Genomic DNA, 15,921 nt, shown 5'->3' with positions numbered 1-15,921 from the left:
TCAAGTCAATTTAACTGAAACTTAAGAGGATGTTAGGCTGGACTTGCCATCCTCTGGGTGTTTGAACTCAGCAGCTTTGTCATCCTTATCTGCTGCTCTGCCCTGCCCCTCCTTTCTAGCTAGTTCTTCAGGATCTCTGCTCACTATCTTTGTTTTCCATTCTTGTTTCCCCTGAGAGCAATCGTGTTGTTTCCAGCCAAGAAAGGTCTACACACACACGACATGCTCACAAGGGGATGGTCACACATGCACGCTTGCACACAAAAATATGCTCTGTTTCTATTTCAGTCTTGGATAGCTGCAATTCTGCCTTTTGGAGACCAGTGTGATGGCTCCCTCTCTTGTTATGTTGAGGTATAATACCCAGCTGGAACAGGATGTTCCAAATGGGGACCTTAAACCACACTCACTTCTGTTAATCTGCTGTAGATCCAGACTTGAAGCTAAGCAGGGAGAATGATTTCTGACTTTCTGAATGTAAATGTAAAAATTAAGATCAAGTTTGATAAAAAATGATACCTAGGGTCAAAAATGTTGAGGATGTTTGTTGGATGTCTTGTTCTGTATTTAGCTGGAGATGTCTCATAAGAACCAGACTGGAGGGTTGTGGGTGCAGTTACTCTGAAAAACAGGTCCCTTAAGGCTCTCTGAATCTGGTTGCTGGAATTTCAGACTCTGGTTTTTAACATTAATCAGGTAGTAAACTGCCTGTATTACTTGAGCTTCTAATCATTTGGAGTGTGAGACTTTCATTAATGAGCATAGTTACTTGATTTTTTTTTTTTTTCCAATACAGGAGGCCTTCAGGTAATGTTACAGTAACCTGTATTATTGTAGCCAGACCTGTTCTTTGATCTTCTGATGCATATTTATTATTGCTTGCTTAATACTTTAAAAGGGTTCACAGTAACCAATAGAGTGTAGGACAGTGATAGGATGAAGTGAGGAAGTCAGCTTTTCTGAAGAGGTGAATTTAAGCTGATATAGTCCATAACTTCTGTGTCAAGCCACCTTCTCTCTCTATCACATGCCTGGCTTTTCTTGAACCTGGATATAGGCTTGTAGTGATTAAAAGTAAAGCACTTGAGGTGGTGACAGTGAGGCTATGAGGGCTGCTGTGCCCCTCTCTGACCAGCAGCAGTGTTTCACTCCATTAATGCTGGCCTGAGAACAGAGGTATGAGGAGCCTTTCCCAGGCAGACCTGCTCTGGGTGTCAAGTGGCTGGTGAGGGTCTTGGTGCTGACTGACCCCTTGCTGGCAAGAGTGAAGACTTTGAAGTTGATCACAGCCTGGGGAATGGGGATGGTGCCATGCTGCTGCCTGCTCCTGGAGGAGTGAATGGGGCAGGGTTGTTGGGCTACATGACAAAAGCGGTCAGCAAGGACAAACTCCTCTTTCTAGAGGTCCCCTTTTCTCACAGACTTATGGGACCAGAGGACCTGCGTTGAGGATTGTATTGCTGACTGACTTCCACGCTGGCAGAGTAGTGCCACGCTGCTTTGGAGCAGTGAGTGACTTGTTGCTGATCCCCTTTTCAGGAGAAGGAGAAGAAGTATATGTTACCAGTGGATAACCTGAAACTGCGAGATGTTGAGAAAGGGTTCATGTCCAGCAAGCACATCTTTGCTCTCTTCAACACTGAACAGAGGTATGCTCACATCTCAACATGCCAAGCTGTTGAAGCTAGGGACAAAGCTTTATGTAATATTGGATAGGAGGGAGTAGAGATGAGTGTGTTAGTTTAGCTGTCCAGGAAAGATGAGCATATCTTTTAAGGATAGTAATTTTTGGAGGAGACGGGGGACTTTTTAGAAGTCTGCTTCATTCTTTCTGATCTTCCAGATGTGTACCATTTTTTTTCTTCACCAGTGCATGGTCCACAGTGTGACCTTAGTCTTCAGCTATTTGGTGTGGTTGCCTTGGCCTGGCTGTGGCTGGAGTATATACTTACAATCGGTGTTCTTAGTGAGTGAATAGGGAAAGCTATAGGAGATTGCTGGATTTCTCCAGCCAACCTGGGTCCCCTGTGAGCAGAACTGAAAAGGGAATCTCTTTCAGGCCCTGTTGAAATTAGGGCTTTTAGGGCAGGGCTAGGGGCTTGGGGAGAGTGGGACACAACTGATTTGGGGGCAGACTTGCTCATGAGAAATTAATTTCTTTTCCCTCAGGAGGGATGTCATGAGGGTACTAGCAAGGGACTAAGTGTATCTGCCTCAAAATGATAGGAAGATTCCCTGCTTATTGTCATCTTTGTCAAATATGTGCAAATGTCTGTTTTGCAATAGGGAAGAATAAAATGTTTGTCTTCCTTTCAGGAATGTTTACAAGGACTACCGGCAGCTGGAGCTGGCCTGTGAGACCCAGGAGGAGGTGGATAGCTGGAAGGCTTCCTTCCTTCGTGCAGGAGTCTACCCAGAGCGTGTTGGGGTAAGTTATGGCCATAATAACGGGATAAGAAGGAACACAGCATGTATCTTAAGAAGGATAGCTGTATCCTCTTATGTTAAAAATAAGTCTGTGAAGGTTTTGTCTCTTTCCTGAGCTGAGGATATTTTGGAACAAAAATTTAAATTTTCAGTATGTCCTGGTGCTTCCTTTAAGGAAGCTTGGTATAAGGTAACTGGTAGCTTCAAAGGGGAGATAAAGTAGGCAAAGACTGCCTTGAATAAACTCTTTTAGTGCTCTTGTTTTGTGGGCATTAAATTCCCAATATAAGGAGGACATTTAACTACTTGACTGCTAAGTGGTATGTGTCTGCTGAGCAAAGGCACTGTTCCTTTTTAGTAACACTTACTGTACAGCCCTGTTAGGAGCTTCCTGGCTTAGTAGTTGTTCTCCTGTTCCTTCCCCCACCCAATTAGGAAGGGATATTCTTTGAATTTTATTTCTTTTTTGCTTGGTAGACACCTTAATATGCTACTTTAGCAAGACCTCTTATCTCTTCCGTTAGCCTTGTCCCACAACACTTGCTGTCAGCATTATGCTCTGCTTTAAAATTATGTTCTAGAGAATTGTGGAATATGTTCCTGCTCAAAGCCTTCCTGTTCCTCCGTGAGAGGAAGCTGCTATAAATAGTTTTCCCATTAGAAAAGTGATAATTGCTTATCTGTTTGTATTTGTTGCTTCTAATAGACTTCTTGCATTCATCTTTCCTGTTACACTTGAAGATTGTGTTTTTTGCCTTTAAAGCATTTCCTGACAAACTGATGTGATACTAAAAAAAAAATAAAAAAAAAATAGGGACTGGACCTTAACAGTGACACGACTTCAAATTGGCTTTGGACCAGACTGGACCTCTTAAACACGTACTCATGAAGGACACGTGCCACCTATTGGTGTGCAAATGGAGCGGTTTGACATAGGAACACTGATTGCTAGGTTGACTGTCTCAAAACCCTGTGTAATGAATAACAAGTAGCCATTGTAGGTAAGTAAATTTCCCTTTGTTGTGAACAATACCATTTCCTTTGCAGAGCATCCCATTTTGATTTTCAATTTAGCTAAATAATTCACTTGTTCGTCTTCCAGGGGAATCTAGGTATTTACGTATTTTTAGCGCGATTGGTCTTTTGCTTGTTCAGTGCTATTATGGGATCTTCTCCAAATTCTGAGACCAACTAAAAGTTGTCTTTTATTTTTTTGTCCCTTTTTGTTTTAATTTTTTCCACATATGCTCAAACTGGCCTGCCAGGACAAGGACAAAGTAAGTCTGACCCTCTCTGCCTGTTTTGCCACCTGGGGCTCTCACCAGATAGTTCTCTTTTGTTTTTTCCTTTTGTCACAGTTTCCTGAGAGGCATTTGCTTCTTCTCCCTCTTTGTACCTTCTGTTGGATTGCTGCTGTTTGTTTCTGTTCTTGGTTTGAGTTTTCCTTTTTTCTTTTTATTTCTCCCTTTTTGTATGACTTCTGAATCTTGGTGCAAACTTATTTTTGGGTTTTTTTGACCCCTTTTTTTTTTAAGTTGTCCTGTTTGATGTCCACTTCCTTAAAAGCTCAAATGAACAAAAGAATTTGCCCTTTCTCATATATTTTGTTCCCCAAAACAAAAGACAAGCAATTTCCTACACTGCTGCAAATCCTTCAGACTGGGATGGTTTAAAAGAAACATTTTTCTTTATAAAATCAAGAGGTTTTTTTTTTTAAAATAAGCATTGAGAAAGGCGGCAGTCTTTCATGCTTTGCTGCTTTGAAATTGATCCCAAATGGGTGAGCCTTGGTGATTGCTTGCTGTCAAACAGCACAGTCCAGGTTTTACCTTACAGAAAGCTAAGCAATGCATTTCAGGCAGCCAGGAAGAGATTAATCTGCTTGGTGTGAAAGAAAAGACAATTATGACTTATGAGGCAGGATTTGCAGTTAAAGTGATCAGGAAGGTTTTCTAGGTTATTCCATCTACTTGTGGTTTGAGCAGTTATTTCACATCTCTGTATCTGTTTTCTCATTTCTATAATGAGGATAAAGATGCAGTGTGTGAGAGAGCCTGTAAGGCTTAATTTGTGGTGAGTGATTCTCAGGTCTAAACTGAATCTGGGCATGGAAGACCCAGCTCGGATGAAGAACCTTTCAGGAAGCTATAAACATTAAAAGTAAAAATTACAGCTTTGAGTATTCACTAGAGCCATAAACTGTGAACCTTGGTCAGGAGTCCCTGTTGCCTTTTACCTTTATGTAATAACTTTCTACTAAGAGAGCAGCTCTATTCTTAAAGCTCCTCAGATCTGAGCTGGAGAAGTCTATACAAACTGAGCTGTGCATGAACAATCACAGCTTAAAATGTAAGTTTAAGTTTTATTTATTGCATGCATTTCCTGCGTGTTCCCTTATTTTCTTCTCTTGGCACTCTCATGAAAAACTAATTTTGTTACATGTGAAGAACCAGTCTGTTTTTCCTTTTCTCTGCAGGCCAGTGAAGCAGAGGAGAATGGATCAGACAGTTTCATGCACTCCATGGACCCTCAGCTGGAGAGACAAGTGGAAACAATCAGGAACCTGGTGGATTCCTACATGGCAATTGTCAACAAAACCATCAGAGACCTCATGCCGAAGACAATCATGCACCTCATGATAAACAATGTACTTATCACACTGTGGTCAATGGAGGTGGGGAGACACAGAGAAGGAGAAAAAGGGAGGGAGAGGAAGAATGAAGAAAAACCAAAGGCATCTTGGAAGGAGGGAGAGGTGGGGACAGAATGGAGTGTTTTGGGGAAGACTGGAAATTAATTCTCTCTTTGTGCTCGTTTACAGACCAAGGACTTTATCCATTCGGAGTTGCTGGCAAACCTATACTCCTGTGGTGACCAGAATACGCTGATGGAGGAATCGGCAGAGCAGGCCCAGCGACGTGACGAAATGCTGCGCATGTACCATGCCCTGAAAGAGGCCCTCAACATCATCGGGGACATCAACACCAGCACTATCAGCACCCCTATGCCCCCACCGGTGGACGACTCTTGGCTGCAGGTGCAGAGCGTACCATCTGGACGCAGGTACCAGAGGCTCAGGGGGAGAGCCCCACAGACCTGCCTGATGCCTCTTCAGTGGCTAGCTGGGGCCTCCTACTGAGACAGGGAGTCCTCCTCTTCCCTTCTTCTCCCTGTGGATGAAGAGTTCTGGGTATTTGTGTTGGGAGGCTCCTAGGCTTTGAAGGCTATGTAGGGCTGCTACGTCTTTAGAGAGGATGTGGAGGCTTCTAAACCTGTAGGTTAGATGGGGCCTGAAGTAGCTTTGAAGGCAACCTGAAGCCTGGCGTGGCCCTTGAAAGCCAAAGGGTGGTACATAAAGTGACGTGAAACTAAAGAAGGAACACTGAAGACAGCACATGGGGACCTGATGGTGACACAGGGATCCCAGGCCTGTTGTTGCAGTTGAATTTCTCTGTTTGTTTACCAGGTCTCCTACGTCCAGCCCCACGCCACAGAGGAGAGCTCCCGCTGTTCCACCCGCCAGACCTGGGTCTCGAGGCCCAGCTCCTGGACCACCTCCTGCTGGTGGGTCCACGCTGGGTGGTGCCCCCCCTGTGCCCTCCAGGCCAGGTGCCTCTCCTGATCCCTTTGGGCCCCCACCTCAGGTTCCTTCTCGGCCTAATCGTGCTCCTCCTGGTGTTCCCAGGTAAGTGCTGAAATGCTGCCCCACACAGGTGAGAGATGGCCAACTTTTGGGTAGCAGCCCGGACAGTACTTAGCCTGCCTGGGCCATAGAAGGAGAATGGAGCGCATGGTGTGGGTACAGTCTTTGGCTATTTGAGTTGGGTCCATAGGCAGGAGCATTGTTGTCCACTGAGATTTCATTGTGCAGATGAGGCAATGTCAAAGCAGCTCTCAAGAACAGAGGGGCAGACTCTTCTATATGCAAAGCTTGGGGGAAGAGGACTGTGAACTCGAGGGCTTTATTAAAGCAATCGTACCAATGCCTCTGCTCACAAGTAGGAGGTGGTTGCCAGAAAAATCACAGGACTGGAGTGACAGTACACCTTTCAAGGCAGTTCCCCCCTCTGCATAGGGCTCCCCAAAGTCTGAAGTTGCCCTTTTTCTCCTGGCCCAGAGTTCTTCAAGGTGAGTTGGAGAGACCTTTATCTAGGCTGTTCAGATGCTTTTCAGCTAGGAGAATATTGCAGTATCACTGGCAGGGAAATGGATTATTTTTTTTTTAGGCATTTTTGTCGCTTCTGTAATCAATTGAACATTTTCCAGTGTCAGAGGTTCAAATCACACAGCTTGCCTTTTCCATTAGGAAACTCAATTCCTTTCCTGTTCAGTCACTTCAAACACACTTCAACATAGTAGTAAGGGATTATCCCCTGTGCAGCTAAGCATGTGTTCCTGAACAGGACTTAGTAGGCAGTCTGGAACCAGGAATGCTTTTATGTTGGGTACTTGGTCCCCTGTGAGGAAGAGAAGGTAATTGCAGAGTAAAGAATGAACATAATCAGGAACTCCCCAACGACATGCCACAGGGAACACTTCCCTCATGGAAAATACTTCCCCTCTAGTGGATGCTGGTGGCCCATGTCGGAAGCTTCACCATTTTTTGTGAAAAAACCCAGATGGTCAATGGGTGGTGATAGTATACAGTAGAAGCGGTTCAGTCTTCCTCCTGTCATAGTGCCCCAGCTTATGCTTGGTGCTGCCTGTTTGGAGGGGAAGTGTTCTCTGCCAGGCTGTATCCAGCCCAGAGGTGGATGGGTCCAAAGAGATTATAGACCAGTTTGACTCTGGTGTGTGCAAATGGTTTTACTTTCTTGGTGCCTCTGCCCCAGTCCTCCCTATGCACCTTGATACAGCTCCCACAGTAACTTGTCTGCAAATGCCTCAGTGTTGCCCCAGGGACTGCAGTCCTGCTGGTGGCACCTGTGGATGTCAGCATGCTTCTACTGTGTATTTTGGCTCTTGCTTCTTGTGACCCTGCTTTTCCATATACTGTTACTTTGTGGTTTTGTTTTCAGTATACTTATGCTTCTTTCTGTCTCCATCTTTCTCCTTTCACTCAATTTCATTTCTTCACTCATGAAAAATATTCTATATACCTGATCATCATGATAGGATTCCCCAAATGGGCTGAAATGAATTGACCTTTTTGAAGAAATCTGTCATAGCTTACCTTAATGGCTTTTCTGCCCTTTGCATGAGGTAGAAGGGTTAAGTGGAAGGTAGGGAACAGCACTGGGGCAGAGGAAGAAGGTGTTTCATACTTAACTGAGCAATCCCTTGCTTTAGAAGGAGAGATGGTAGGTTGGATTGCATGCTACTGACCGCCCTGATCTGGAGTTGAGAATGTAATTCCAGAAGCTGTGAAGTGATGCTCATTCTCTGATCCCCCTCTCTGGTTCTTCCAGTTGTTCATAGACTCCTCCGGATCCTGATACCAGCTTGTCATTTGAGTTCACTGATGAATGGAGAATTTCCAATGACAAGGGACTCTTTCTCTTCCTTTCCTGTATATAGAATAAGAATGTTCCCTGCTAGCACTTGGACTCGGGTCCTTCTGCCATGGGTGAACAAATGCCATCTCCATTGTTGTTTTTTTTAATACCCATCTTTTTCCCTTGCTAACCAGACTACACGTGTGTGTGTGTGTGTGTGTGTGTAACTAAGCTCTTGTATATGGTATGAATGGGCTTTGCTGTTGGAGTTGGTGTTGTGTAGTGAACTGGAAGTGCATGGTGGTGGCTGGATGTACTTTGCGTGTGTTTGCACACTGATGCCCATGTAGAAGTCTGGCAGTTTTTGTGCCTCCAGTTTGTGTGAGCATCTGATTTTATGAATTATGAACTTAGACAAGTTTTGCTCTACTTCTTTCTCATCACCATAATTGTATAGACACATGCTTTCACATATAAACACCACATCATCCATTTTCTTGCACAGAAAAGTTTTCTTGCATATAATTAAGGAGACTTAAAACAAGACTTGTCATCCTGCCTCTGTACTTAGGTGAAAGTTGCAAACAATATAAGGTCCTGTCTGTGTGCAGTGAAGGACTGCATTTGGACTATATGCCTGTTGGAGCTATGCAGGAGGATTTGTTCTGGGAAAGAAAACTATGAAGATACTCCTGTAGGTGTTTAGGCTTTTCAGTTTAAAATAGTTTGATAGAAACTGTAGGTGAAAGAACTTAGGCAAGCTTGAAGGAGAAATAAGAAAGTTTAAGTGGAGAATGACTTAACCATTGGAAAAATCTGTTGAAGGCATTAATGGGTTCTCCATTCCTTGGTATATCTAAGGAAAAAGATGCAAGTGATCAGCATCACTGGAAGCATAACTTCACACAGCTTTATGATTTGAATTATTCAGGAGGTCGGAGTAGCTGATCTCATGATTTGTGACCTTCAAAGTATAAGCCTTCACCTGCTTCTTCCCTTTTTGGGTAGTGCTCAGGACTGCATATTGTCTTGGTCTTTCCTGAGCTGTTTGCTTCAACTCTAGCATTTAATATGGTCAGTAGATAGGAATCTTCAGTGACAGACAAGTCAAGCTACCTGTGCCCAGCTGGTGGGTGCTGAGACTTAGGTATACTACTGGTTCAGCAGGTATGAATGTCATCCTGGGTGTGTGAGTGGACTTGGTGGGTGAGTGAGCAACGGCCAGTAAGTGTGCTAGCAGATAGATGGCTTTTGACACAACCTTGGGCACAACAGGGTTCTGGATGTGTGCAAAGATGAGGCGGTGACTGTGCGTGTGAACTCCTGCGTGGCAGTGTGCAGTCTTACCCAGTAGTGCACGCTTGTGCTGTGTTCTGGATGGGGATGTGCAAATGTCTGTCTGCAAGCGCGTGTGTCTATTCCACCCTTCTGACAGTCTGTGTGGCCTCTGCCTTGAACTGTCTGAACTGCCATGTTGATTTCATGTTGTCTTTCAGAATCACTATCAGTGACCCCTGAGGACTGGCAGCCACGGTACGTTTTGCACTCTCCCTGCAATGCATGAGTCATTGTGTCCCCATCCTCCATTACTTTGCTCTGCAGCTCACCTCTGCTGCCTAGTTCTTGTATTAGTAACGGAGTCCCTTGTCCAACGAACTACCTCTGCCAGGATCTTATAAAGGGAGGAGTCTTGAACAGAAAAACTGGCTGATCAGAAACAGAGCAGCTGCTTAAGCTGCAGGAGCTGGAAAAGCCTCAGTACCTGACTTAAGGTCACTAGAGGACCCTTTCTCTGCTTCTAGATGGAGGAGGTGGGATGGGGGAATGAGCTCTGGTAATAAGGTCTAAACTATGTGTATCTTTCATTTGGCTTATATCCACACTGTTTGGGAGATCAGCTGAATGACCTCTGTTTTGATTTGGTTTGTCAGCTCTGTTAGGATCAAGATAGACTTGGGGAGCTGTTAGTTCAGACTCCTCTTCTTATATTCCTAATGTCTGGCTGGAGAAATGCTCCCATCCTCACTGTGTCCTTAGTGTTCATGGAAAGCAGGAGAAGCTTGGGTCGTTAATATCAGGACTCCCATGTCTGAGTGTAGGGTAACTCTGACATTGAATGCTCCCTGTTTATCCTTGTGTCCCATTGTCACAGTTAGAAGCAAACTCCCTTTGCTTGTTCTCCACTTCACCCTTTACCTTCTAGATTACTCTTTTGCTTCCATTCAAACTGGCTTCTCTCCGCTGCCTTCTGCCCCTGTGAGAGGAAGGATTTAGTGATCTGTATCCCTCCCCCCCAAACACTCTGCCCTCAGCTCCTGCCTGTTTCCCTTTCCTATCTCTCCCTGCATTTTGCAGTATTGTACTCGTTCAGTGATGTAGCAGGGTATTGGGGCAGGCTTGTGTGCTGTGCTGGCCCAGCAACTCTTTTGTCCTGTTAATGCTGAGAGGGGGTGTGTGAAGAGGGAGATCTAGCAAATTATCCTGAGTCTTTCTCTTGGGAACCTCTAGCCCTTATTGACAAAGGGGAGAAAGGGCAGAACAGGGCAGGTGTGGGGTTTTGGGGCTCCTTCTCCCTTACTCTGTGGATGCTTCTTGATGTGAAAGGTCTGAGAGGAGTGGAGCAGCAGCAAGTCCTGTAGATTCCCTTGCTGCTGGTTGTGGTAGAGAGAACTGGGGGTGGGGAGGGTGGGGTGAAGTCCTATCTTAATAGGAATAGCAGAAGTTCAAGTGCCTGTTCCAGGGCAGGGGGCTTCACAGCTAGTCCCCATCTTGCAGCAGATGGTGTCTGCTACTGCTGCATGTAACTGCAGTTAGAGCTGAGAGGTGCCACATCACATCAAACCAATGCAGTGTTCAGTGATTAACGTGTTCTTTGAGGACATCATCTGTCAGCCCTCCTCAGTGATGACATACTGCTGCAGACATCTCTGGCAGCCCTAGAAACATGCATTGTGGTGAACAACCTCAGGAAAGAGGTTTGCTGTTGTCTGTACCTCATTCTGGGACTCGCTGTTACGGGGCATTCTGTTCTAAATCTGGCATAAAGAGCACCAAGGAAATAAAAATTAAAAACCATAACAACACCAAAAACCAAACAACCAAAAAAATCCCACCCCAAACATCTTGCAGCCCAAGGGAATAAATGTAATGTTCTACCATCTGTTAGGTCCTTATCAGCAGAACTTTCTATTAGCCTGTTGGTTCCTAAATATGATTAGCTCAGCATTCTAGTCTGCATATGGCTTGAAAGACTGACTTCAAGGGACATGACAGTCAGTGTAACTGGTCTCCTTGGGTTCCTGCCAGGACTCAGGTCTTGCTTTCCTTGAACTGGAGACTGCCACAGGCTTCCCTGTTGAGCAAAACTTTGTTCCTTGTTGTCCTGACAGTGAAAGTGACTTTTCAATGAGGTAAAAAGGCTTAGCTAGCAATGTAGTGAGACAGGCTGAAGGAGCGTTTCAGGGGTAAAAGTTGCTTGAGAGACTTCTGTCCCTTTTTGTGCTGGGAAACAGTTTCCAGCCTTCTGTAACCTTACCAGGCAGATTCTGCAAGTGTTTACAGAAAACCTGAGCAGAGACAAAACCTGTAACTGTAAAAAGTGACAGCCTGTCCCCCTAAATGCCCTGACTGCTGAGATAAATAAGTGTCTGCAAAAATCAATCATAATACATGACAAAAAAGCAGCCCATCCACCTGCAAATTATTTGTGCTCCCTTCAGCCCTATTTATTCTGGTAGGGTCAAGCAGCCTCTCTTGCCAGAACACATCACATAGTCCAGTGACTTCAAGCATCCTTTTCACATAAATCTACAGAGGCTGTTAGGGACAACCTGTCCAAGCTCCTGAAATGCAAAAAGTCCTTCAAGCTTCTCAGAAACCACCTTCTAACACGTGTGACCGTGCAACAGCATCTCACTAAAGGTTGAGCTAAAGTTTTGTAAGGTTTAATTCAAATACTATTACTGTTCCAATGATGGTAGTAGTCATTGAGTGGTTGGTATGGCTGCATTTACACCTTGAGCACCCTTTAGAGATAATGCACAGATCCCACCTGTCATGAAGCTCAGGGTTACAGATTCCCCAGCTGTAACATCTCATTGCAAGTTTTGCTTCTGGGAGACAGTATTATTTCAAGCATCCTTCCAAGGTGGTTGTAATTTCTAGGTTAGCTCAATCCCATCATTATTTGCTATAGAGGAGCAGTAACTTGATTGGCATGCTGACAATAGGGTCTTACAGTCCCAATTGACATTTTCAGTCAAGGAAATAACATTTGGAAATGTTTTACCGTGTGAAGCTTTTTTATGTATCATTTCCGAAGACAAGCAACAAGTGGTTGTAATTGTTTTGAGATCTGGGGCTTAATAAATACAGAACAATTAAGTTCTGCTGAGGTCTTATAAACAGGACTAGAATTGCTCTGGTTCATTTGCCAAGATGAGGGAGCTTGCCCCAATTTATAGGTATATAGCTCCTCTGGTACCATCATGATTACAGACTTGCAGTCAGTGCAAAACAAGAATTCTCTACCTCAGAAGACTACTGGTGCATGTATCTTCCTCTGCCCCTCTTCCATTCCTCCCGTCCATTCCCTCAGCCTCTGTGTTAGGGGAGGGTCTTCACTTCCAGCAGTCAGTTGATTCTCTGTGATCTAAATTAAAGCTTGTTAGAGTGGAATTGTTCAGGTATTATTTCTGTGACACCTCATTCTGTATGATCAGTGCAAATGCTTCCCCTCTGGTCTACATCCTGTTGGGTTTGTTCTTTGCATTTCAGGCAATTTGGACTGTAAAACTACTCCGGCTTGGTACTGAACAATTTAATTATACTGATACACCATCATGATGCTGTTTAGGTTGCAGACACTGCAGGGGGCATGCTTTAAAGTAAAAACATAGATTGGACTCTGACTTACAGAACACTCATTTGTAGACTTAAAGCCTGTAGTCTGAGGCTGAAGTGATCTTTCAGGTAGTGAGTTGAGAGAGACAGCAGGGGTTTTGTCTTGTATTTTCTGGGGGTTTGTTTTTCCCCAGTCCCTTACAGGAAGGAGATCCTAGAACACTTAATCCATGCAGAGGTCAAACATTTAAGTTGCTGCCCGCTTACCTAGCTAAAGTACCAGCAAAAGACCTGAAACAGAATGGAGTAGCAATGGTCAAAGTTCCTTTTATTGAAGCAGAAGCTGCATTTGCTGAGCACGAGAACTAGAGAACTGAAAGCAGCAAGCTTGCCCCTAACATGAGAGATCAGTACCATGTATTGGGATAGGGAGTCTTAGGCTTGCAGTAGCCTTGAGGGCAGGGGAAGAAGGTGCTCCTCCAAACCAGCCAAGAACCTCTGACAGCAGCGCGTCTCAGAGGACCCCATCCATGCTGTGTGACTGTCATGTGCTTGATACAGGAGCTCACTGTTGTCCATGCTTCTCAACTCTCATTCCAGAGCCAGTGCACTCACTGGCAATAAATCTCTGCACTTCCAAATTTCAGAGGGAAAGCAAAACTGGCTGTCAAGTGGATTGCTTTACTGGTCATCCATGCTGTGCAGAAAGGCCAGTGTGAGGCCTGATAGAAACCTGTAAGTCTTTGTGAAGTTGCACTCTGGTAGTTTGTGCCTCAAGTTTTATTCTCTTGCTGGCTCAGGCGAGGTGGAGAAGCATGTGTGATTGTGACTGCAATTGCTGTGCTAACCACAGTGTGTGTTCTCTTGTTTTTGTTTTCTGCTTTTTCACAGCAGAAGGGGCCCTGCCTCACCTACTCGACCTACCATAATCCGACCGGCTGAACCGTCCCTCTTAGATTTATAACGAGGCTGTAGACAGCTGGCGACGAATGCCGTGCTGGCGGCTTCCCCATTCCACCCTCCCTTCCACAGCCACAGTCACTCCTCTCATCCATCCCACATCTCTGCCTCCCACCACCCCTTCCTGGTGTGTCGTAAAACGCTAGCCTAGTGATCGAGCTCTTCGTCTTCACTCGTACGTCCTGTATTGCTTTGTGAGCGTAGAGTAGCCTTCATTCAGTGGCATGGATCCCTAAAGTACACAGGCTCCTTGGAGAGATCAGCCGCAGGGACATCCTTAAGTCCAAGTGGTGGCTGTCTGTCCAGTAATTTCATCTGCCTGGTCTAGCCTGGATAAGTGTCCTGCCTGCATCAGTTAGCTGTAGCACCTAGGACTGATCTGTAGCTATTTTCTTTTCTTGTAGTTAAGACGACAAAAGTGTGACTTAGAAGAAAAACACTGTCAAAACATGTGACACTGTTAGGAACAGATTAAATGTCCTGTGTATTAGTTTGACTTCTAAGGTGCAAAAATTCATGTTGGGAACAGTGCAATCAACCTTTATATCTAAGTGAGGCAGGGAGATCAAGAAAGGGGGGAACTCAATGGATCGGCATAGTCCTGCTAGAGTGAAGTCTGAGATAGCGCACACACCTCAGCGTGCAGGGAGCACATGGACCTGCTCGCACTCAGCTCCCCAAAAGAGCTGGGGAAATCCTGCTGGTGACGCACTGGCTCCTGCCAGCAGTTGTCTTGCATCATCATTTTTGGCTGACTTTCCTGAAACCAGCAGGGAGAGGGGAATAGATACGCTGCTCCCCCCTTGCAAATGGACAACCAAACGTTTTCAGGGAGTTTGCTGTGTAATGTTTTGTTGAAAATATTTCTGCTTTGAATAAGCACATCTTTCAGTGTTCTTTGGGTATTGTGGTGACTTCTTCCGTAGCCTTTTCTTCTTGCATGTGGATGGTACGTTGTTTGGGGAAACTTGTAACCATTGTTGATCGCAACTCATCTTCTTAAGATTTGGTTTTTACTTTTCATGCTACATGTATTAAAAAAAAAAACTAAAAAAAAACCTTGAGAATTAAAAATATATCAACCCTGTACATCTCAGATGTCATGTCTCTACCAGAGCTAAATGAGCCACCTGTGTTGCAGGCTTTCAACCAGGCCTGATTCAGATTTAAGTTATCTTATTTCAGTGGTATTGCACTTAATTTCTGTTGTGGATCCTCTATTGTTCTGATGCCAGTTCCTTTCTGTATTTTAACTATTGTTTTACTACTTCTCCCCCTTTTCCTTCCCTTCCCCTTTTCCTTTTTTTCTTTGTTTTTCTTGTCTTTAAACTCCAGCCGGCCGGGTAAGGCCAGTCCCTCCCGCCCGGAGAGTCCAAAACCACCATTTGACATGTAGGCCTGCTCCCTCTGAGACTCTTTGCCTGCCTCTTAGCTGTTCTGTCCTGGAATGGTCTGACTCGAATCTCACACATGGCTTGTTCTGTTTGTATTTTGTGACACACACATATCAGATGTGACTGTAGTGAAACTGTTTTTGTTTGTTTTTTTTTTTCTTCCCAGCTGCTTAAAGGAGTTAAACAAGTATATTGTAGTAATGAGAAACATATCTTTACTGTTATAAATATATATAAATATATATATAAAGATGAAAAATCTATATATGTCCAGGTGTTTAAAGCCATTTGTGCTTCCATGTGGATTTTAGGAAATACTTAAGTAGGGAAATAATATCTATATACATATATATATACACACACACATCTAAAAAGTTAACCAAATCCTGATGTTGAGTTATTGAGCTGATTGTTAAATTCTCTGCTGTGTGCAGTTGGGTTATTGTATTACCCCAGACTTGTGGGTGAACTGTCTCAGTGCTGGTAGTAGCTGTGATGCAGTTTGTGATCTACCTGTCACTCTTGTTTATTGGATGAAATAAACTATCATTTCTGTATAATTAAGGTCTCAATGACTAGAATAAAACCATCTCTCTTTCTCTTTCTCTGAGTGACTTTCAAACTGTGTTTAATTATAATCTTTTCATCCCATAGAGCTTAAAAAGCTATACATGCAAGCAGGTGCTATCACTAATAGGGAAGGTGGAACAGATCTGCATCAACAGTGGTGTCCAGGAGCTGCAGTAGAGTGAAACAGCTTGTCAGATGTGGAAGTTAACTCCCTTTCTCCGTTGTAAAGGAAAATGCATGGAAGTGCTTCAGTGACTGGACATACAGAAGGTGGGAGTTTTGCACACAAAATT

General features: G+C 44.3%; 1 protein-coding gene across 20 annotated transcripts in view; it reads left to right on the top strand.

The window, feature by feature from the left end:
* Positions 1-15,661, top strand: part of DNM1 (dynamin 1) — a 70,313-nt gene extending 54,652 nt beyond the window's left edge. For 4 of the 20 annotated variants that reach the window (XM_049832445.1, XM_049832440.1, XM_049832442.1 and 1 more), the window contains 7 exons: positions 1,540-1,649; positions 2,317-2,428; positions 3,693-3,704; positions 4,904-5,074; positions 5,249-5,490; positions 5,894-6,112; positions 13,596-15,661. In XM_049832445.1, the coding sequence (XP_049688402.1) occupies positions 1,540-1,649; positions 2,317-2,428; positions 3,693-3,704; positions 4,904-5,074; positions 5,249-5,490; positions 5,894-6,112; positions 13,596-13,668 (939 nt within the window). In that variant the 3' untranslated portion in view covers positions 13,669-15,661. Of the gene's footprint in view, positions 1-1,539; positions 1,650-2,316; positions 2,429-3,692; positions 3,705-4,903; positions 5,075-5,248; positions 5,491-5,893; positions 6,113-9,358; positions 9,396-13,595 lie in introns of all 20 variants that reach the window. The other 16 variants (XM_049832450.1, XM_049832449.1, XM_049832444.1 and 13 more) reach the window with 12 other exon arrangements.
* Positions 15,662-15,921: the final 260 nt, after the last annotated feature.

The sequence above is a fragment of the Accipiter gentilis genome, chromosome 29, assembly GCF_929443795.1.
Source record: "Accipiter gentilis chromosome 29, bAccGen1.1, whole genome shotgun sequence".
In the NCBI taxonomy this organism is placed as follows: domain Eukaryota; kingdom Metazoa; phylum Chordata; class Aves; order Accipitriformes; family Accipitridae; genus Astur; species Astur gentilis.
This window is presented reverse-complemented; position numbering and strand designations above follow the sequence as displayed.